Source organism: Canis aureus, chromosome 8 (assembly GCF_053574225.1).
Source record: "Canis aureus isolate CA01 chromosome 8, VMU_Caureus_v.1.0, whole genome shotgun sequence".
Lineage (NCBI taxonomy): Eukaryota > Metazoa > Chordata > Mammalia > Carnivora > Canidae > Canis > Canis aureus.
The window spans coordinates 71,061,767-71,085,072 of NC_135618.1; the positions used below are offsets into that span (position 1 = coordinate 71,061,767).

General features: G+C 49.0%; 1 protein-coding gene and 1 long non-coding RNA gene across 6 annotated transcripts in view; one reads left to right on the top strand and one right to left on the bottom strand.

Moving 5' to 3' along the window:
- The window catches only part of HIP1 (huntingtin interacting protein 1), a 156,756-nt gene that overhangs the window by 115,167 nt on the left and 18,283 nt on the right, over positions 1 to 23,306 (top strand). For all 5 annotated transcript variants that reach the window (XR_013385438.1, XM_077908180.1, XM_077908176.1 and 2 more), the window contains exons 5-19: positions 1,332 to 1,412; positions 4,924 to 5,000; positions 5,468 to 5,529; positions 9,781 to 9,921; positions 12,132 to 12,189; positions 16,007 to 16,082; positions 16,187 to 16,327; positions 16,634 to 16,731; positions 17,082 to 17,154; positions 17,805 to 17,988; positions 18,683 to 18,771; positions 19,356 to 19,472; positions 21,265 to 21,366; positions 21,596 to 21,739; positions 22,208 to 22,343. Coding sequence is in view for 4 of the 5 variants with exons in the window: in XM_077908180.1 (XP_077764306.1) it covers positions 1,332 to 1,412; positions 4,924 to 5,000; positions 5,468 to 5,529; positions 9,781 to 9,921; positions 12,132 to 12,189; positions 16,007 to 16,082; positions 16,187 to 16,327; positions 16,634 to 16,731; positions 17,082 to 17,154; positions 17,805 to 17,988; positions 18,683 to 18,771; positions 19,356 to 19,472; positions 21,265 to 21,366; positions 21,596 to 21,739; positions 22,208 to 22,343 (1,579 nt within the window). In the remaining variant the exon portion in view is untranslated. The remainder of the gene's footprint in view (positions 1 to 1,331; positions 1,413 to 4,923; positions 5,001 to 5,467; positions 5,530 to 9,780; positions 9,922 to 12,131; positions 12,190 to 16,006; positions 16,083 to 16,186; positions 16,328 to 16,633; positions 16,732 to 17,081; positions 17,155 to 17,804; positions 17,989 to 18,682; positions 18,772 to 19,355; positions 19,473 to 21,264; positions 21,367 to 21,595; positions 21,740 to 22,207; positions 22,344 to 23,306) is intronic.
- On the bottom strand, positions 16,618 to 17,656 carry LOC144319694 (uncharacterized). The gene is made up of 2 exons (XR_013385439.1): positions 17,308 to 17,656; positions 16,618 to 16,828 (listed from the first exon to the last, which is right to left on the bottom strand). It is a non-coding gene; the product is annotated as an uncharacterized LOC144319694 (long non-coding RNA).

Here is a 23,306-nt window from a genome sequence, read left to right on the forward strand (position 1 = left end):
CATTGGAATACAGCTTATAGTAGAGAAACATGCCTACAACTAAAACATACAACAGTAAGGAGTTTGTTTGATAAGTTACAGCATACGCTTATAATATCATTAAAAATATCACTAGAAATAATGAAACAAATTTGAGAAGATAGGAAAAAAACTGAAGCACAAAGTTAAAAAATGGATTCCATCTTATATAATATTTTTTAAAGATTTAATTTATATATGTGGGAGAGAGAGAGAGAGCATGAGCAGAGGGAGGGACAGAGGGAGAGGAAGAAGCAGACCTCTTCACTGAGCAGAGAGTCTGATGTGGGGCTGGATCCGCAGATCATGACCAGAACCCAAGGCAGATGCTTAACCAATGAGCCACCCAGGTGCCCCTCTATTTTATATTTTAAAATAAAAGTAGAACACAGAAGGTTTTTAAGGCAGTGAAACTATTGTGTATGATACCATAATGACAGGTATGGGACATTATACATTTGTCAAAACCCATAGAATGTACCACACCGAGAGCAATTCCTAATGTAAACTTCACTTTGGACAATAAGGATGTATCGGTGAAGGTTCACTAGTTGGAACAAATGTCCCACTTGGGTGCTGATGTTGAGAGTGGGGGAGATTTTGTACATGTGGGAGTAGGGAGTAGGAAATCCCTGTACTTTCTGCTCAATTTTCCTGAGAACCTAAAACAGCTCGAAAAAATAACATCTACATTATTTTAGGAGCACCTGGCTGGCTCAGTCAGAAGAGCATATGACTTTTTGTGGGGTTTTTTTTTTTTTTTGAGATTTATTTATTTATTTATTTATTTATTTATTTATTTATTTAGAGTGTGTGAGCAGGAGGAGGGGCAGAGGGAGAGAGAGAATCTCCAGCACAGTCTGTATTGATCAATCGGCGATTCCTGATCCCACAACCCAGAGATCATGTTCCGAGCCAAAATCAAGAGTTGGACACTCAACTGACTGAGTCACCCAGGCACCCCAAGCATATGACTCTTAATCTCAGGGTTGTGAGTTTGAGCCCCATATCAGTTGTAGAGATTACTTAGATAATAAAACTTTAAAAAATATATCTATTTAAATGGAAATTTAAAAAATTTTTAAATAACATTTTGTCCTTCAGAATGTCAGCCATGATTCTATCTGGTGTTTAGATTAAGGGTGATTTTTTTGTATTGGTGCTTATCTGTATTTTCTAAAATCTTTCACAATGGCCATTTGTTCTTTTCAGAATCAGAAAAAAAATACATCGTTGAAAACAGAAGTCCTGGCTGTCAATCTCTTCCCCAAATGTTAGTATTGATGTACTACTTTCTTATCTTTTCCCGGAAGGGCCACCTGAGTGAGGGGTATGGACAGCTCTGCAGCATCTACCTCAGACTGCTAAGAACGAAGATGGAATATCACACCAAAGTGAGTTTGCCAACAGTTGTCCCAGCTCCTGCCCCACAACCCCACTGGTATTCCTGTGGGCCAAACTCTTAGGTCTTTCTGGGAATAAGGCAGCTCCAGCCTCTCAAAGAATGTTATATCATATCCAGTGAGAGAATATTTTACCAGCCTGTTGCAGTCAGGCCCCCATGATGGGACATGGGACTGAGATTCTGGCTCACATCTTCCACACTCTTTCTTTATTCCCCATTTTGCAGAGAGGAGCCCTATCCACTAGGTTGCCTTAGGAGAACATTTCAGAAGCACTGACTTGACTTAATAAGAACAATCCTTTTATGTAGTGAGTTCCCACACAGAACCTTCTTTTCGTCCATCTGTGGCCTTAGACAGTATTTCTAATGCACCTAATGCAGGCAAAACCATTGTGCTGGGTACAAAGTGGCACATAAGGATACTCAGTAAGGGTCTGCTCGTCAAGAGTGCCCTGATCAGCCACGGGGAGGAAGCTTATGTACCTGTGGCCTTGTGTCACAGTGCAAAGTGGTCCCGCAAGCCTATAACCCGAGCCAGAGGCATTCTGAAATGATGCAGGGCTGTGGCATCGATGGGGAAGATGAAGGAAGTGGGCCCGAGGCAGACCATGGATGGAGCAAGGCATCGGGAGGAATGGCCTGGCAGTAGAGGAGGAACTAGCCTCCATCAGCGAGCTGGCATTGGAAATAGGGAGGAGTGGAGATTTACCTCTTAAGGACTTGAGGGGTGGCTCTGATTCATGGAATCCACCCTAGTATACTAGGCATTCCTGTATTCCTGTACTGTTTAATTCTCTCCTCAGCTGTAGAGAGGAGGTATTCAGATAGCCTAGGGAAATGAAACTGGGAGCATGTTAAGTGTGTGCCTCATCACACAGCTCCCCAGTGGTTAGGTGGGATTTGAACCCTAACCTGTAGGATGCTAAAGCCAGTGCTGCTCAGTGGCCACCCTTTCCTTGGCTTACATACCTCTGGGTGCTCATGCAGGCCAGACCTGGGTTAGGTTCTAAAGAGAGAAAGGTAAATAGACTTTGGCCCTGCCCCCAGGAGTCGTATTTGCTTGGGAGACAGGGCAGGCAAGTACAGTGAGGACCAGATCTGAGAGATGCAGCAGGTGGTACCAGCGCTTATACTGGGGCGTTGCGCCCAAACTCCAGCGACCCAGGTAGGCTTCTCAGAGGCAGGACACTTGAGCTGACCTCCAGCTCAGTGGCTGAAACACCAGCAGCCCTTTATCATCTCTCACACCTGTTGGTTGGGAGTTCCAGAAGGGCTGGGCAGTTATGGCTGCAGCTCCACCATGTGGTCACCATTGGTCTTGGCTGGAGCTGGGATAACGGGGAGCTGGCCCAGGGTCTCCCTCCTCGTGAGGTCTCAGTGCTAGTGAGGACTTCCTTCCAGTCTGGCCAGTTTCCCAAGAGAAAAAGGTAGAAGTGCATGGCATTTATATGAGCCAGCCTCCAAGTCATAAAGCAACCCTTCCACTGTCCTATATTGGCTGAGGCCATTACAGAGGTCACTAGATTGGAGAGGATAGGACAGGGACCACACTGGCCAAGGCAGAATGTCAAAGTCACATTGTAAAGACAGTGTGTTGAATCGGAGGGGTAGCCATTGACTGTATCGGAGGGGTAGCCATACAGTCTGCCAATACCCTCTGGCCCCATGGTGCACTCCCCTGCCTCTCTTTCTCTCTCCCAAGGATCACACTCACACTTTCCCCAGACCCCCAGGTCCTTGTCTGTCACATTGCGGGAAGAGAGGAGCCAATGAAGAAGGCAAGGTGGCAGTTCCAGGCAGAGAGTCAGCTACAGCCGCAGATCCACAGTGTGAGGAACAGGCAGGTGGAGAGTGAAGGGTAGCCGGGCAGCTGTGTGGGACCATCCCACTCAGAGTGGAAGACTGAGAGCTGGGTTAGGATGCTGGTCACTGGGACAGGCAAGAGTGGTGGAGACTCTGAAGGCTGGTAGGACGGGTGGAGGGCAACAGCTAGGAAGATGTGGGGCTCATGGGAAGGACTTGGGTGATCAGAAGAAGTGCAGGAGCCTGGGGAGGCAGAGTGAGGCCCCTGGCACTCTGGGCTCTGGGCTCCGGGAGGACAGAGTACAGGTATGAGTGTCCCCTTGTGTCCTGTGTCCTGCCCAGCATCTAGCCCAGAACAGGTGCTTCAGTCAGGACTCCTTGAACAATGGACCAAATGAACCAGAACAAATAGGACACAAGGAAGGCTGGAGAGGCTGGTCCTTCTTTTGAAGCCAGCGGATCAGGACAGCTAACATGTTCAGAACGGGGAAGGGAGTGGGAAGCAGAGTGCCAAGGGAGTCCCAGTGACGTGAGGAGGAAGGCACATACCAAGGGTGGTGGCGTGGGAGCCAGGCACCCAGTCTGAGGGGGGAACAGTTACGTACAGAAAGGGGAGCCCGTCAGGGCTAGTAGCAATGACCAGGAAGGGGCACTAAGGCTGGAGAACACGATTAAAGGGGACTCCAGCTGTGAGTCCTCCTCCAGAGATGTTGGCAGCTAATCTTCGCCCAAAGACCCAGGCTTACTGGGTTCTGACAGGACTGTGGTGGAAGGACAGGCAGCAAGAAAGGTGAGGGATGAGAGGACAGATTTCTGCAGTGTCCAGACAGTCAGGAGATTAAATACGGCCAGAAGGGGGCGCTCAAGGAACTGGCCCACCTTGAGACCAAGGAGCAGGGGTGGCGAGTCTAAGCGGGGGAGGGGCCTCCAGGGCAGAGGGGATAGCCAGGAGGTGTGCCGTGGAGGGTTTCTGTCTTCAGAGCCCAACGTGTGCTCCGTGGAATTGAGATCCTCTCGACTGGCCACCCGTCTGTCCTTGCCCATCTGTACCTTTCCCTTTGTAGTGCCTTCCACCCACTCCAGGCAGGCCACACTGGGAAGAGACCGTGATATGGATATTTGACAAGATTGATGATGCATAATAATTTCTCCTGACTTTGGGGGCTCATGATGTAATGTTTTCCTACCTTCAGGTTTATTTTATTATGTTTCCCTAAAGCCAATATGAAAACAGGTTTGCCTTCCCTGAACTCACCACTGCAGCCTCTGGAAGGGGCAGAAGAACAGAGGGAAGTGTGGGTGGGGCTCAGAATGTACTGGGGCTATGCAGATGCGGGACGGACTGCGCCTCATGGATGGTGGAGAGCCAGCTGCTATCACGCTAAGCCTCCAGAGAGCATCTCTAGAAGAATGTCCCAAGACACCAATTGTTAGAGCAGAGCCCTGTCCCAGTTCCCAGGGGTGGGATGGAGCCTTCCCCTCTGATGATGGGTAGTAGATGTTCTCTGCTGTGAGTCTGTCAGTGGTCTGTATGTACGGGAGGTTCTGTGCACTGACACCAACCCCCTCGAAGCATGTGGGTGATACACAAGCAGAATCAAGCCTGCTGCTGCCCAAGCTCTGTGTAGATAGTTTGCCTGGTGTTGGCTTAGTTGAGGGGCTCTGTCCTGACTTCATTCCTTTGCCTCCCTTTCCAGAATCCCAGGTTCCCAGGCAACCTTCAGATGAGCGACCGGCAGCTGGATGAGGCTGGAGAGAGTGACGTTAACAACTTGTGAGTGGCCATCCTTGCGCTGTGGACCCAACAGGGAAGAAAGCTCGATGTTGCCAGTCTATAGCTAGGGTCACACAGGGCCTGATGGCCAGGGCGGTGGCTGGGGTGAGGCCTCATACTGCTGGTGCCTCATTCAGAACCCTTCTAGGCTGCCCGGGTTCACTTCTTGGTGTCACCCTCTGCCCTCCCCTCTGTCACCATCACTGTGGAGTTTACCCTCCTTGATCTTCAAATGGCCTTAAGACCCACATAGGTGGGGGCTAAGGATTGGAGCTAGTGTGTGTGTGTGTGTGTGTGTGTGTGTGTGTGTGCGCGCACGCGCGCACATGCATGAGCATATGCCCATGTGTGCGTGCTTCCATCTGTGTACTGAGGACAGGGACAGCAACACAGAGCAGGGGGAGGGGACAGGTAAAGTACTGGCCTTGGGCTCTAGAATATAAGCTCTCTCTCCTCTTGGGTCCAAGTTTCCAGTTGACAGTGGAGATGTTTGACTACCTGGAGTGTGAACTTAACCTCTTCCAAACTGGTGAGTCTTTCCCTCCCATCTGGCCCAGGCTCTCAGGGGAATTGCCTAAGTCCAAGCTTTGTTCCCCATTTGGACCAGCGGTTCCAGCCCCCTTCTCCCTATAGCATTGTGCAGGAAATGGGAATATCCACACCCAATCTCTACTCTCTTGTCCCTGGTGCAGGGAGGGGCTGGAGCTCTTGGGTGTTTTCAGAGTTGGTGATTACATTCTGAGCAGAAGGGCCATGCCTCCCATCCTGCCGGCCTTCCTCTGAGAGCCCAGGCCTCCAAGAGCCCAAAGATAGGTCTGACTTCTTTGATAACCTTCAATCTGCAGCCCCAGTGCTGACTGGTGCTTTGTCAACTACTCAGCTAGGCTGGCACTGGGGGCGGATTTCTGCGCAGGAGGAGGGGCTGTCATGTGCTGTTTGGTTGGCAGCCAGGGTTGACCAGCTGGTCGAATTGAGTTGTTGACCAAATCCACGTGAGAAGCCCATGAAGCCCCTTTTCACCAGAAAGGGGAGTTGGCCACACTTCAGGCTCCCTTCACTGAGAGTTCTGGTGCCTTCCAGCTGTCAGCCCCTAACACTTCCTTGACAAGAACCAGGAAGGAAGCAGTCCGTTCCCTTCTCTCTGGGGTCCCCTCTTCCCCACACCTGTCAGCATGGCTCCCCCTTCTCTCCCGGGGAACAGAAGAGCCCATTTTCTAAGATTCAAGATGCTCCATGACAAGTGTTCAGCTCCATGAAAGAAAGGATTCCAAGCTGGGAATATTCGTGCACAAGCTTGGTGACCTTCTCAGCGTTTGGACATGTGGGACCCACTCTTGGGGCTCTGATTTTCTCAGGAAAAAACAGACACGTTCTCACCCTGAATTGCACCTTCCTTTGGCATGTTCATCTGTGCAACCAATACTTACAACTGGCCTGTTACCAGCTAGTGCTGTGCCAGGCCTGTGCCAGGGAGTCAAATGCCTTTATACTTGAACCAATCAGTTCAGTGCAGGATGTATGAGAGGAACACCACGAACAGTTGGAAACCATGATTTGTAGGAGAAATAAGAAGGTACTTGGCTTGCTAGCAACCTTCTTCTACAAAAGTCAACAGACAAGTAAAAATGAAACACAAAAGAGAGTCCCTGCCCTGAGATGGTCCCCAGCCAAGTAGGAGAAATGGTATGGATGCATTTTCTTTTAATCTTTTTTATTTTTTAAAGATTTATTTATTTATTTTATAGAGAGAGTGCACACAAACAGGAGGGACAGAGGAAAAGAGAGAATCTCAAGCAGACTTCCTGCTGAGCTTAGAACCCAACTTGGGGCTGGATCCTACAAACCATGAGATCATGATCTGAGCCAAAACCAAGAGTTGGATACTTAACCAACTGAGCCACCCAGGTGCTCCTACCTGGCTGTTTTTGTTTTGTTTTAAGAGTTTATTTATTTATTCATGAAAGACACATTGAGAGAAGCAGAGACATAGGCAGAGGGAGAGGCAGGCTCCCTATGTGGAGCCTGATGCAGGACTTGATCCCAGGACCTCAGGATCATGACCTGAGCCACAGACAGACGCTCGACCACTGAGCCACCCAGGTGCCCCTACCTGGCTGTTTTTATATGTTGATCACTTGTATCATTACCACTGGATGCTGAGCTCCTTCCCAGAATCAGGAACTCATCTTTGAATTATCTCCCTCTGTTCTAGCCTAGTACCTGATATAATAGCAAGCGCTCCATGAAATTCAAGAATTGCTTCAGATAAACAGCAATGAGGAAAGGACAGGGGAACAGTGTTCATAAAACAGTGTCAATATCTAGCCCAATGCTGTGGGGTTATTGGGATTAAATCAGCCACTTAGAGCTTTCTAGTGGAGGGAGCTACCCCAAGTCTTGGCACAAACCCCTCAATGGTTAAATGGTGGTGGCTTTCTTGCCTGTGAATGAGCACTGACTTGGAATCAAGAGCCCTCTACTACTCATCTCCCCCATTTCCCATCCCATCCCCAGTTCCCTACTGAGTGCCACAAAAAACAAGGGAACTGGTATTGGAAGAAGCCTCCCCAGTTTCTGAGTCTTAGTCTGTGACCCTGCAAGGTTCCGACCTGTACCCTCAGGTCCCTCTGGTTTTCAACTGTGGGAAACACGGGCCAGTTCCAGTTAACATTAATTTCCAGCACTTGCAACCGTTTTTAAAGTGTGGTCCCTGGACCAGCAGCATCTCCTGAGAACTTGTTAGAAATGCCACCCCCCAGGTGCCACCCTAGACCTAATGAATCTGAATCTCTGAGGGTAGGGCCCAGCCATCTGTGTTTTCACAGCACTCCCACCACCACCAGCCCCCAGCCAGGTCTACACTGTCCAATATAGTAGCCACTAGCCATGAGCGCCTATTTAAATTAATTATAATTAAATGGCATTAAAAGGTCAGGTCCTCGGGTGCACTAGCCATATTTCAGGCACCCAGTAGCCACATGTGGCAAGCATAGGTACACAGAATTCTTTTGCACAATTGCTACTGGGTGATTCTGCGGCAAGAGAACCAACCACTCAGCTAGGAAATCCAGTTTTCAACCCTGGCTGCCTAATAGAATCACCTGGGGGGCTTTTGAAACCTACTGCTGCCCCAGGCCTACCCCAGACCAATTAAAACAGAATGGGAGATAGGGGAGTTACAGGCAAACATTAGATTTTAAATATCCCCAGGGGATTCCAATCAATCACAAAGCCAACACTGAGAACCACTGCCTTGCTCTGCACTTGACTCGACATTGTCCTTGAGTACCTACAAGACCTTTTTGACGTACGGGCTATTAGAATCACCTGCATTTTACATGAAAGCACCTGGAGGCACAGAGAGGTTGGGTAACTTGTCCAAGGTCACACTGCTCTAGACGTTACCGGATGCCAAGGGGCATTCCTGGAAAGCGGCGGGCAGGCTGGAAGATGGAGCAGTCTGTGATTCCTTGCCAGAGTGGAGTCCAAGGAAGCCAGTAAACTTGAAGATGGCTGCCTTGCAGTGACAGCTGCTTTTAATTTGTGTCAAAAAGAAAAGCTGCCTTTTAATTAGAACTGTTTGGGATTTTTTTTTTTTTTCTTTTTTTCTTTCAACTGCCAGAGTAAGCCAGTTAACAGGGATTAGTGTAATCAGGAAAGACTGAGCACAGCAGCTCTGGGCTCTCCTCCTGGGCAGTCCGGCCCACTGATTTTTTTTTTTCAATGCTGGCCACAGTGGAGTCTGCAGGTGTTGGGCAGCCGCTACAGGAAGGAGTTCAGCCCTGGCCAGTGGTGTGCGCTGAGGGTCCACAGCCAGGCATCTGGTTGCTTGGTTTAAGAACAAGGGGTATGGGGTGCCTGTGGGGCTCAGTCACTTAAGCATCTGCCTTCCATTCAGGTCATGATCCTGAGGTCCTGGGATCGAGCCCCGCATGGAGGAGCCTGCTTCTCCCTCTGCCCTTCCTCCTGCTTGTGCTCTCTCTGTCTCATTCTCTTTCACTCTTTCTCTCTCAGATAAATAAATAAAATCTTTTTTAAAATTAAAAAAAAAAAAAAGAACAAGGGTTACGGGGCACCTGGGTGGCGCAGTTGACTGAGCATCCAACTCTCGGTTTCCACTCTGCTTGAGATCTCAGAGTCGTGGGATCGAGCCCCACGTCAGGCTCCACATTTTGCATGAAGTCTGCTACAGATTCTCTCTCCCTCTCACTCTGCCCTTTCTGCTCATGTCCTTTCTCTGTCTCTCTCTCTCTCTCTCTCCCTCTCTCTCCTTAAATTAATAAATTTTATAAAGAACAAGGGGTAGGAGGCAGAGGGTAATGTGGAGGGGTCTGTAGAACAAGACACTGAGGGAGTGATGTGCTGTCTGCAGAGGGCAGTAATTCTGCTGACCTGCCCCCCAAGGACCAAAGGCAGCCTTTGATCCTGATGGTTCATCCTCCCCATAGGTCCCCCCACTGTCCACCCAGGGCTCCTGCACATGCCCCCTTCTGGTGTCCCAAGACCCTGTGGCAAGCCACCAGGAAGCTAGGGCTGAATTATTCCCTCCTTCGCGTTATGATCAATGTTTGCTATTTCCCCCCACACATGATTGCCTTCAGGGGCTCACTCTGTCTCCTCACCTGTTTCCCTGTCCCACAGGAGTGTTGTAAGGGGGTAACTACATCAGATGACACAGTGCAGGTCCTTGGCATGGGTCAGACCCCTGCTTCCTGCCCCTCTGAGAAGGTCACCTGCAATTTCCTGTCCCTACTGCCTGTATCCCCTTTTTATTCTCTAGTGTTCAATTCCCTGGACATGTCTCGCTCTGTGTCAGTGACGACAGCTGGGCAGTGCCGCCTTGCCCCGCTGATCCAGGTCATCTTGGACTGCAGCCATCTGTATGATTACACTGTCAAGCTCCTCTTCAAACTCCACTCCTGTGAGTATGCTTCCGGCCAGAAGGATTACAGCCTGAGGGTGTCCCTGAAATGCAGCCTCTTGAGTGTCTTTTCTGCCACACCTCCCAAAGGCCCTAGAGCTCCCAACCCTCTTGGGAGTAGAGAACTGCAGAACACAAGCTTTGGTGTGCCCAGGGAAGCACCTGGCTTGCCACAGTGGTGTCCTGGGATGGCCCTTTCCCTCTACTTCTGGCTTCACCACATATCTGTCCGTACATGTCATGTGTTCTAGGGACCCACACGAATGATACCAGACCTGGCCTGTCCAGGCACAAAGGCAGTAGTTTCCAAAGTGTTCATCCACACAGCTTCTCTGTACAAGTGGAGGTTTGGGGAAATAGAAAACCTAAAGCAGAGCTGTTTTAGCACACAGTGGGCCATCCCCTCTCCGGCCTCAAATCCCTGGGATGCTTTTGCAGATTCTATTTTGGAAACTACTGATCTTGGAGAGTTCTTAGACTTCTTTGCGCCTCTTTGTTTAAAACAATGTGTGTGGGTCCTGCTCCTGCAGAGTCTGCGTTGGTGGGTCGGGTAGGTTCCGGTCTGCGTTGTTAAGCCTTATACCCCAGGCGAAGCTAATGTGGGTGGTATCTGGGCCACACTCAGAGGTGTTCACCATGAGGGATATACACATGCAGAACGTACAAATGATGGAGAGCAAAGAATGGATAATGAATGGATTATAAATGAATATATGAATGAATAAATGAATGGATACTAGCAAGGTTTTATGGCCCTGACAAAGAGACAAGGATGCATTTTGGGAGACCGAGGCAAAAGGCATACTCTAGAACTGTGGTCATTGATGAAAAGTGGGTTTGATTATTTAGGCAGGAAAGAAGCAGCAGCATCACTCAGGTTAATCCAGGAGCATCTGGTGGAAGGGAGGTGGGGATCGGTTGTTTAAGCCTTAGGAAGGCTTTTGGAGCAAGTGGGCACACCGGGAGGAGCAGGGGGAGGACTGAATCCCAAGAGAAGAAAGGTGGTTGCCCTACACCGTATATGCTTGTTTAAAAATGAATGTTTGACTTTAGAATAGTTTTAAATCTACAGGAAAGTTGTAAAGATCATTCAGAAAGTGCCCACATACCCTGAACCTTGTTCCCTTTATTAATATCTTACATTAATGCAATACACTTGTCACAGTGAATGAACCAGTATTGATATGTTATTATCAACTGAAATCCATACCTTATCCAGATTTCCATGGCTTTTACCTAACGTCCCATCCAGGACAGGCGCGTCACATTACATCATTGTGTCTCCCTAGGCTCCACTTGGCTATGACAGCTTCTTGGATGTTCCTTGTTTTTGACAACCCTGACAGTTTCAAGAATTGGTCGGACACTTGTACAGTGTCCCTCAAATAAGTCTGTCTGATGCTTTTCTTATGAATGGACTGGGGTTAAGGGTTCTTGGGAGAGAGGCCACCAAGGTAACGTGCCACTGCCATCCACTGTATACTTGGCATTTTTAATTATCATATGTTATATACATACTCCCTATGTATACCAAATAAATGTACCACGTATGCAAAAATTACTAAAATGTACATTTAAGGAATAAAACAAGAAATAAAAGGATCACTGAGTTGTGATCTATTGTTGAGGTATGCAGAGTCATACAGTCTTAGAGGAGAAAGGACCTCAGGGAACCTACTCTAGAGCGGAAGAGGCTGGTCTAAGAAGCTGCTGCTTGTCCAACATCATGCCGTTGGCCGTGACTGAGTGAGCCCGGATCAAGATCCTGAGTGTGGCCCTATAGTCTTTGCCTTCTGACAAGCATTCTCTCAGGCAGGCTCTCCGGATCCCTTCCAAACTAACATGTGTGCTGGACCTATCCAACATACCTCTCTGGGAGAGCCACACCTCCACCCCTGCTGGGGGTCTGTGTTGCAGCTTGGTCAGGTCACCATGGCTTCTTCTGTGGTCAGGGATGCAACTTCCAGCCCACCGTGCCCAGAATGGCTCACATTCCAGAAACAAACAGGACAGATTTGGAGGGAAAGCGCCCCTAGACTCACCGCTGGTCTTTCTGGACCTCCTTGGTGACCTGTCTCTGGGGCAGCTCGAGGCTGGGCTGGCCACAAGCCTCAGGGTAGATGGTCCTGGCCCTCTGGAGCCCCACTGTGGCTTGCCTGGTCCTCCTGTGGTCATCTTCTTCCCTCTCACTCTTTCCCAATTTCTCCCAGGTCTCCCAGCTGACACCTTGCAAGGCCACCGGGACCGCTTCATGGAACAGTTCACGAAGTAAGTGGCTTAAGTGAGAGAAACGAAGGCAAACCAAAAAATTGTATAAACTTGATTAATTCTTGCAAGAGCACTTGCTTTAAAATAATTGAGGAGGGGGCAGCCCTGGTGGCTCAGCGGTTTAACACCACCTTCAGCCCAGGGTGGAATTCTGGAGACCCGGGATTGAGTCCCATGTCAGGCTCCCTGCATGGAGTGGAGCCTGCTTCTCCCTCTACCTGTGTCTCTGCCTCTCTCTCTATGTCTCTCATAAATAAATAAATAAATAAATAAATAAATAAATAAATAAATAAATAAATAAAATAATTGAGGGCAGCCCTAGTGGCTTAGCAGTTTAGCGCCGCCTTCAGCCCAGGGCATGATCCTAGAGACCCGGGATTGAGTCCCACGTTGGGCTCCCTGCTTGGAGCCTGCTCTAACCTCTGCCTGTGTGTGTGTGTGTGTGTCTCTCTCTCTCTTTCTGTGTCTCTAATAAATAAATAAATCTTAAAAATAAAATAATCGAGGAATGAGAGTATCTTCATGATAAAGCACTACAACAAAGGAAAATAACTAGTACGGCAGCAAACCTACCACTGGCTGGTGAAGCTATCAGTTCTAAGCTATCAGTTCTCTCATAAAACCCACATGAGTGGGATACCCAGGTGGCTCATCAGTTGAGCATCTGCCTTTGGCTGAGGGTGTGATCCTGGAGTCCCAGGATCAGGTCCCACATTGGACTCCCTGCAAGCTCCCTCTGCCTGTGTCTCTGCCTCTCTCTCTCTGTGTCTCTCATAAATAAATAAAATCTTAAAAAAAAAAAAAACAACCCACATGAGCATGTCGAAGAAGGAGATTCCATGCATTCATTCATCACCTGCTATATGCCCAGGGCTTCATCCTCCATTTCTTCTCCCTACATTCTCACACCATGTATAGTCTTATACTGTGTGCATAAAAAGGAACACCCAGATTTGTACCTCTGGCTACGTCTTGCCTCTGAATACAGTCTCACATACTCAGTTGTCTCTTACATCTCAAACTGAGCTCTAGGGTTTTCTCCCAGGGCACCTGGGTGGTGCAGTTGGTCGAGCATCCGACTCTTGGTTTCCACTTGGATTATAATCATGGCATTGTGGGATCGAGACCCATGTTGGGCTCCATGCTGAGCACACACAGAGTCTGCTTCAGATTCTCTCTCCCTCTCCCCATCCCACTCATGTGCTAGCTTGCTCTCTAAATAAATAAACAAACGACAACAACAACAACAACAAAACAATTTTTTTCCTCCCTGGCCTTTTCCATCTCTGTAAATGCTCCATTTAGGCCAGAGATCTAGAACTCACCATTGTCCTCCCCCAGATGTTCTGCAAATATATCTTGGCTCCGATTGTAGCTGCCATCTCTCGGGCTACTATTGTTGTGCGCCAGGACCCTCCAATATGGCGGGTGTGCCGGGCTTCCACTCCCACCCCCTGCACTCCTATCCCTCCCCGGGGATAGAACAACCTCGTAAAGATGTCAGTCCCTTGCTCAAAGCCTTTCAGCAGCTTCTCATTACACCAGGAATCAAATCCAAGCTCTTTTCCGTGGTCTACGAGACCCTGCTTGCCATCTCTGATCTCATCTTTAGGGCTTACAGTGTTTCTGCCACACTGAGTCCTTTTCCAGTTCCTAGAACATACCCAGCTCATTTCTCTGTCAGAGCCTTTAGTGCTTGCTGTTTCCTCTGCTTGGAATGCTCTTCTCCCAGCCTAGCCAGCTCCAGGTCATCTTTGGTTCCCTCCTCACAAAGGCATCTTTTTTTTTTTTTTAGATTTTATTTATTTATTCATGAGAGAGAGAAGCAGAGACATAGGCAGAGGAAGAAACAGGCTCCCTATGGGGAGCCCGATGCAGGACTCGATCCCAGGACTCCGGGATCACGCGCTGAGCCAAAGGCAGACACACCCCCTGAGCCGCCCAGGCGCCCTGGCCTTAAGTCTTAAATCTATTATTTAAATGTTGGGTCTTCTTCATTTCCTGTTCCTCCAACCCCACCTTTGCCTCCTCCCACCACATATCCTGTAGCCCCGCACCTCATTTATTTTTTTCATAGTTCTTAGAACAGCTTCATTTCTGCTTAACTATCCATTATTTCATCCCTAACCCCTGATATGTAGCAGCCAATTATGCATAAATATTTGGAGAAATCACTAAGCTAGTAAGCTAGCTGTCTTGTCTAGAAGAAGTGCTCATCTGACTAAGGGGCAAATTACTCTGTGCATTTGGGAAAGAAGATCGTGGGTAAGAAGAGAAGTATACCTCATCTTTCATGACTTGTGCCCAAGAAGAAGGGAAGGAGGGGACACCTGGGTGGCTCAGTGGTTGACCTTCGGCTCAGGTTGCAATCCCAGGGTCCTGGGATCGAGTCCCTCATCAGGCTCCCCACAGGGAGCTTGCTTCTCCCTCTGCCTATGTCTCTGCCTCTCTCTGTGTGTCTCATGAATGAATGAATGAATGAATAAATAAGTAAATAAAGTCTTTAAAAATAGGAAAGGAAGGAATGGCGTGAGAGAACGCAGATGTGGAGAACCCAGGTGTTCTGACTCTTGTCTGTTAATTTCTTCATCCCTGACAACAGAGAAAAAGCATAGCTGCCAAATCCCAAGCCCAGTCTTCTCTTGCTGTTTCCTGAACAGCAGTCAGAGAACAGGTTTAGGGTTGTGCCAGCCTCCCGGGTTCCTTATTCCATTTGAAAACCTTTATATGTTTATTCCATAATAAATGACTTATTAAATCCTAGGAGACAGGCCCTGGGGCTGATTTCCTGGAATGGTAAATTCCAGTAGCTTATGAAAGCAATGCAGCCTATTACTGTTGGCTCCAGCCCAGAAAGAGGGGGATGTGTGGTCAGGTGATTTTATTTCCTTTAATTTTTTTCTAGCTTATAAAAATCTCTCCTATGAGTGAGCAGCCGCCTCACTTTTCGTTCGCATAGATCTGGCAGTTACCTGAGGCCTCAGTGTCGTGGAATTTGGGAGGAGCACCAGTGACCTCACAGGGGTAGTCCCAACGTTGGGGTCGGAGGGCTGTCATGAGACCCCAGGGGTTTAGTTTGTTGGGCTGAGCTGGAGGAGATTTTGTGTTGCAGGGAGTGGGTGCTGAGACACACAATCCTCTTTCCTCTCAGGAAATCTGTCTGATGCTCTCCGCTTTCTCAGCCTTCCATGTTTTGATTCAAAATGGAGACCCAAAGAAGAGGAAAAAATTTGGTTTCCTCACTCCCATATCCACCCAAGATTAGGACATAGTATGAATAGATTGCTTTTCTTCAACAAAGTCTTGATGAGTTAATTCCTCTGTGCATGGTACTCTGGCAAACCTAGATCAGCAGGGCCTGGTCTGTGCCTTCTAGAAGCTTCTAGTCCAACTGGGGAGCTAGCACGTAGCTCCAGAACAAAGTGAATTAATTAAAAAGGGATCTACTTTCATAATGAAGTTCCCCTCCCCATTCCTACGGTTAGGTGGTTTATCCTCATAGTAAATTTATTTTCACGTTCTTCTAACCCAAACATTCCTGGGAAGAGACATCCACCAGGCAACAGCGTAGATTCTACAGTGATACAGAAATTTGTTATGGAGTGATCTACTCTTCTAGAGGATTCTGTCCTTTGAATCCTCCCTTCCTGATCTCTGCAGTAAGTGAGGACTGGCTACAGATAACCTCCCCTGCAGTGTCACAATTGAAGCCCAGCACCATGGAGGTCATCTCCTTGACAGCCCACGCCTTGGGCTGGGCAGGCAGCAGGACAGCCGGGTGGTGCCCAGCACCCCTCAGGCTCTTTTCCACCCTCAGGCTGAAAGATCTGTTCTACCGCTCCAGCAACCTCCAATATTTCAAGCGGCTCATCCAGATCCCACAGCTGCCAGAGGTAAGCGTGCCAGGCTCCACTATAGGAGCTGCTGGGGCCAGGGTGCTCTCAGAGATCTGCAAGCCTGGCGTGACACAGTGTGAGGGTGTGTCTTCCGTCTTTAGAACCCACCCAACTTCCTACGGGCCTCTGCGCTATCAGAACACATCAGCCCTGTGGTGGTCATCCCAGCTGAGGCCTCATCCCCAGACAGTGAGCCGGTATTGGAGAAGGATGACCTCGTGGACATGGATGCCTCCCAGCAGGTGAGGAAAACCCCGAACCTGAGGATTAGGTGTCACAGCAGGTGGCGAGCCCCACGTGCCTCCCGTTGTGCTGCCCCATACACGCAGAATGGGAGAGCATCTGGCCTACACCCTTGGGCTGTAACCAAGCTTGACCACCTTCTAACCCAGACTGAGCAACCCCTGGGCTACAATCCCTATGAGGGACCTGAGATGGACTTGTACCCAGTTAAGAGAGGGTCCTCTTATTAAAAGTCACTCCTCTGACCCCCACACAGAAGCCTCTGGATCTCTAACTTTGTCCTCACTCCTTTTTGGTCAACACAGAATTTATTTGACAACAAGTTTGATGACATCTTTGGCAGCTCGTTCAGCAGTGACCCCTTCAATTTCAACAGTCAAAACGGTGTGAACAAGGATGAGAAGTGAGTCTATGCTGGGTGCAGGCAGGTGGTACAGAAATTACATGATGCCAGGGTCCGGCTGGTCTCACCTGGCGAGATGCTCCGTGACACTTGGGCCCTGAGGAAGAGAAGTGTCTTGATCCCCAAATATGGGTGTCTGTAATCCCAGAGGGAGATCAGATGAGGCCAAGATAATCTGGGGATGTGATAATCTGGTAACACGGAGGGTCTTAGCATATAATTTATGGAATTTCAAAGAACTTTCCCCAAATGAACACCAGCTTTTAACTTCCTCCCCTGATCTCCCAGCTCGCCTTTAGAAGGAAAGAGCTGGAAGCCTGGTGAAAGCAGCCTTGTTCTTCTGTCCCCAGGGATCACTTAATTGGTCAACTGTACAGGGATGTCACTGAGCTGAAGGCACAGCTGGGGAGCATGAAGACTGAGGTATGAGGCAAGGGCTAATCTGGTTCTGGGCTTCGCCACGATATGACATATTCATATTAAATTGGCTTCCCAACACTTGTTGGACCACATTTTAAGGTGGGGGCTCATTAGTAGTCCTGGTCCTCCTGTGGTCTGCATTTCCATTGTTCCTACCGTGAGAATAACTTTTAAGCCAAGCCCCGTGTCCCTGTGGTACTTGGAGATAACCATCATTTCCAGCTGGCCGTGAAGCCGATGAATGGTGAGAAAGGCCTGTCCTCCTCCCATGGTGATTGGAAGGTTTGATGTGTAACTCAAGGCGGTTTGCCGTGTCTGGGGTGGTACATAGGCCTGCACCTCGGGCCTGCAGCTGGCCAGAGGCTTCACTCACTAGGACAGGCGAATGTCACCTCCCTCATGCCAGCTCGCCCAGGACTGCTTGCAGGCCGCTGTAACAGGACCAGCATTCCCCTGCTGTCACCCTGTTGTGAGCCAGGTGGCTTAGAATGACCAGACGCTTCAACTCTCATAAGCCGTGGGAGTGGTTTGTTAGGCAAGCACAGGTGTTTATTAGATCAGGGCTGGAAGCCTGGGAGGACGTGCTTCTCCTGCCCAGCCCAGCCAAGCCCAGAGGCACAGCACTGGGGCTCACTGGTGAGTCCGTCCCACAGAGCCAGCGGGCTGTGCTGCAGTTGAAGGGCCGGGTCAGTGAGCTGGAGGCCGAGTTGGCAGAGCAGCGGCATCTGCGGCAGCAGGCAGCTGATGACAGCGAGTTTCTCCGGGCCGAGCTAGACGAGCTCAAGAAGAAGCGGGAAGACACGGAGAAGGCCCAGCGGAGCCTGACAGAGATAGAAAGTGAGTCCGTGGGGCTGGGGCTGAGGGTGGGAATGTTAGAGTCGGGCGAAGGATGCAGCTGGGCCCCAGAGGTGAGAGCCCAGCAGGTGGAGAGCCCCAGGAGCAGCACTACTCAGGATATGGGGACAGGAACTGGGAGGTGGCAGTGGGGTGCCTGCCTGGGGGACGGGGTGTCCGAAGGAGAGACAGCCTAAGAGAAACTCGACATAGAATCCAAAAACACTGATGAAGCAAATGCCACGTGTGCACACTCACACTCAGGAGGTGCAAATCAATGCAGTGATCTGAATTCAGTGGATTCTTTTTATTTTTTAAATTTTTAAAAATTTTTTAAAGATTTTATTTCTTTATTTGTGAGAGGCAGAGGCATAGGCAGAAGGAGGAGCAGGTTCCTCACAGGGAGCTTGATGCAGGACTAGATCCCAAGACCCTGGGATCACACCCTGAGCTAAAGGCAGACGTGCAATCACTGAGCCACCCAGGTGCCCTTCTTTTTCTTTTTTCCTTTTTTTTTTTTTTTTTTTTTTAAGACAGCTTCCCAGAGGAGTTTATTTCAGTAGGACTTTCCAGGGAGAAGAACGTGTATGCATTTGTGAAAAGCAAGAAGGATGTTCTAGGGACTCTGGCTTGTGGAAAGGCAGGCATGGGGTCCCAGTGGAGGGTAGACTGCTCATCTTGGCTCTTGACAATACAGGGAGAGCCCAAGCCAACGAACAGAGGTACAGCAAGCTAAAGGAAAAGTATAGTGAGCTGGTACAGAACCATGCTGACCTGCTGCGGAAGGTAGGCCCCTCCACCCACCTCCTGCCCTGCACCCTGCACCATCCCCATGCCAGTGAGACAGCTACTCCGTTCCCCACCAGTTCTGCATGGGTCACCATCCCTTCACAGAAACCACTGCTCTTCAGGCTCGCTTGCCTTCCATGTCTTGAACTCTACTTTCGATGCCAGCCCTGATTGGATTATCCCCGTCTTTATTATTCTTTTATTTATGTATTTATCTATGTATTTTTAGAGAGACATCGAGTGGGGGGGGAGGGGAAGAGGGAGAGGGATAGAATCCCAGGCAGGTGCCACGCCCAGTGCAGAGCCCAATGTGGGGCTTGATCCCACGATGTTGAAATCATGAACTGAGTCAAAATCAAGAGTCAGATGCTTAATGGTCTGCCCCACCCAATTGCCCCTATTTTCTAAATACTTGAGTGCCGAGTACCTGAGGATGACAGCTTTATTCTGGCTTCTCTCTGGGTATAAAAGTGATTTCTGTGTTCAGCTATCTGAATGCTGTCATTTGTTCTAGAAGAGAGATGTCCCTGAGCTGTTAATCCTGAGATAAGCCAGTTCAAGACACTGTTTTTCCCTTATAGAATGCAGAGGTGACCAAACAGGTGTCCGTGGCCAGGCAAGCCCAGGCGGATTTGGAACGAGAGAAAAAAGAACTAGAAGACTCTTTCCAGCGCATAAGTGACCAGGCACAGCGGAAGGTGAGGGGAAGAAGTGTGTGGGGAATGAGGAAGGGGTATGCCCAAGTTGGAGGTGGGCCTGGGGCACTGCCCAGGTGGAAAGATCTTGTCTTTCATCCATGGGCAGCCTTGTGGATTAGAGCTCTGTGAGCGTGCTATGTGAAGCATGAGGCACAGGACATGGTGCCCGATACAAAAAGGGTTAGAGGCATGGTGTGATAACGGGGCTCCAGCTGAGCAGGTGCATCAGGAGAGGCTTGCCAAGGGTGAGTCTAGGACAGTTGAGGGAAGTAGTTTTGGCTCTGGATATCAGAGAGAGATGCTAACATTTATGAGGACTTGTGGCCAAGAGAACCCCCCAAAATTGGAGTGGGATTGGCAGACAGGTCCTGTTGCAGTAAGACAGTCAGATGGAGAAAACTGAATGCATTACACTTAAGGATAGTGGCTTTCATGCTTTTCTTTGACTCAGAGGAAGAAATACAGTCTATTTAATGGAAATAAAAAGTTTCACACAGCCAGCAATACTCATCCCTACTATGTGGATGCTTTTGGATACTTTTTTTTTTTTTTTTACTTTTTATTTCATTTTTAAAAATTTTTATATTTATATATTTTTTAAAGATTTACTTATTTTACAGAGGTGAGGGCAGGGGCAGAGGGAGAGAGTCTTCAGCAGACTCTGAGCTGAGTATGGAACCCGACGCAGGGCTCCTTCTCACAATCCTGAGATCATGACTTGAGCCCAAACCAAGAGTGGGATGCTCAACCTACTTTGCCACCCTGACACACCCCTGTTTATTTCATTTTTTCAAAATATTAGCTGTGAATTTTATTTTTTTTAAGATTTTATTTATTTATTCATGAGAGATACACAGAGAGAGAGAGGGAGAGACACAGGCAGAGGGAGAAGCAGGCTCCATGCAGGGAACCCGATGTGGGACACGATCCCGGGACTCCAGGATCACGCCCTGGGCCGAAGGCAGGCACCAAACCGCCAAGCCACCCAGGGATCCCCCTAGCTGTGAATTTTAGTGGATTGCAACCTGCTTTTTGAAAAATACCACTTACAAAAGAAATCCAAGAAAGAGAATTGTTTCAAGATGATTAGATTCAGCAATATACCAGGTTTTGGTGTCTGAATTAAAGATCCAGTTCTGAAAAGGAAAAAAAAAAAGATCCAGTTCTGTGTTAATTATACTTTAATTTAAAAAATAAAAAACATTTTCTATAAGAAAAGAGGTTTAGTTCTATTTTAGTTAGTATTATAAGCTGAAACATGACATTTAGGAAATGTCCCTAAAATTTTCTCCTTGACATTCCACTTAGCCACTTTCTGGAATACTTTGGGCTCTCACCTACTCCCACCCACTTTTTGCTGGGTGCATCCAACCTTGCATACAAGAAAGTACACAAATCTCCCATTGATAGGTTGGGGATTTTTTTTTTTTTTTTTTTAAGATTTTATTTTTAAGTAATCCTTGCAGCCAACATGGGGCTCGAACTCATGACTCCCAAGATCAAGTGTTGCATGCCCTACCGACTGAGCCAGCTGGGCGCCCCCTATAGCTTGGGAATTTTTTAAAGATTTTTAAAATTCATTTATTCACAAGAGACACACACAGAGAGGCAGAGACATAGGCAGAGGGAGAAGCAGGCTCCCTTTGCAGGACTCAATCCCAGGACCCCCGGAATCATGACCTGAGCCAAAGGCAGACGCTCAACCACTGAGCCACCCAGGGGATTTTTATATGTGCTTATCCATTGCAGCCACCGCCCAAATCAGAGTGCTCCTGTTTTTCCTCTTTTTCAGACTCAAGAACAGACGGAAGTACTAGAGAGCTTGAAGCAAGAACTTGCCACCAGCAAACAGGAACTCCAGATTGTCCAAGGCAGCCTGGAAACTTCTGCCCAGGTTAGCATAACCCCTCGTCCTTGTTTTTTCCCCTCTAGCTTTTGGTCCTGCTATCACCTGGCATCCAGCCCCAACCTGGTCCTATCTGTGCTTAGAGTGTGCTTGGGGGAATAAAGGTGGCAGCTTAGAGGTACCACCTCCTATTCTGTCCAAGTGGCCTGCTGGTGGGTCTAGACTCCTGGGAAGTAGATCGTTTAATTCTCCCTCTATAACATGGTTGACACTGCAGTCAGAGGCAAAGTGGGCAGCCCAGATCGCTGAACTAGAGAAGGAAAGGGGCAGCTTGGCACATGCCGTGGCTCGTCGGGAGGAGGAATTAGCAGCTCTTCAGGAACAGCTAGAACACACCCGGCGGGAACTGACCAGTGCAAAGGTAAGTGGCGGATGCCCGCTTCAGATGACCAGTTCTGGGCTCACAGCCATGGGCCTCAATGATGTATTCATGGAGATGGGGTGGGGCAGGGACAGTCCGTGAAAGCAGGTGGGGCCACTGGCCGATGGTGAAGGCATTCTGTAACCATAGCTCCAAACGCCAGCATGCTCCGTGTCAGCCACAGAGCAAAGCTGCCTCTTTTTCACATGAGAAGAGCTATGCCTGACATTGTCTATGAGCACAGAGAACGGGTTACAGCACATCTGTCCCTGTAGCTTCCAGTGTCACACACTTGTGCACATCCACAAAGTAAAGGAGTTGTTTTCTGTGTCAGGTGGACCGGCTTAGGCTTCATTAGCAATAGCTTGAGTTAAGATGCCAGGAATCCCAGCTACATCAAAGTGGATGCTGCCCAAAGGCTCCTGATGGGGTCCGTGTCAGATTCTCACCTCCCTGGACCATTTCTAGGAATCAGAGTGCCAGCTTGCCAAAGACCAACGAAGAATGCTTTTGGCGGAGTCGAGGAAGGCTGCAGAACAGGTGGTACGGGAGGCCCTGCGGAAGCTCGAGGAACCTACTCTAATCAGCTGTGCCGGATCTGCAGGTACCCTCCCCACCCCGGTCTGCTCACAGGTGCGAATTCAGTGTTCAGTGTTGACATGGAATCCCAAGTGACACTGAGCTCAGGTGTCCTCAGCCTGAGCAGGTCAGGGTTGCCTGGCAATACCCAGGCTCCACCCTAAGATCAGTTCAGCTGGTAGCTCTGTGGCCCAGGGGCTGGGCAATAGTACTTTCTGAAGTGGATGTGATACCACTGCTCCATGCAGCAGGTTATGCTGATGAAACTCACTGGGAGCAGAGCCCTGATAACAACTCCAAGCATCAGGGGGAGGAGGAGCAGACGGCCCTGTGTCTCTCTGAACAGGAAAATATCTGAATGAAGAGATGGTTGCACAGGAGCTTCAGGCCCACACGGGGAGCATCATGAAATGTGGCGGGGCAGAAACATTGAGAATACCCATGCAGTCTCAGGCATGAACAGGGCCCAGTCTGCATGTTCCAGAGGCCTAAGGTGGGGCAGTGGCTGGAGCCAGAGAAGCCCTGTGGATGAGGAGGGACTTCAGAGGTGGCAAAGCATCCAGGCCCAGGGCATTGGTGAAATCATGGGTGTAGCTACAAGAGGGCCACTGAGGACAAGGCAGATGCAAGGCAACAACCAAGAGTCAGTCTTCATAATCAAATAAAAATGTCTATGGGATGCCTGGGTGGCTCAATCAGTTGAGCATCTGACTCTTGATTTCAGCTCAGGTCATGATCTCAGGGTCCTGGGATCAAGCCCTGCATCAGGCTCTGCTCTGCACTCAGCGTGGAGTCTGCTTGAGATATTCTCTCTCTCTCCCCCACTGCTCCTTCCACATTCATGCACGCTGTCTCTCTCTTTCTCTCAAAAAGAAAAGAAAAGAAAGAAATGTCTCCATTTGGTGACGTCTACAGCAAGGACTGTTCTATCTTATTCAGGAGGGAACCCGTCTGTAAGGAAACCCAGCAGTTAGAGAAGGAGTACACT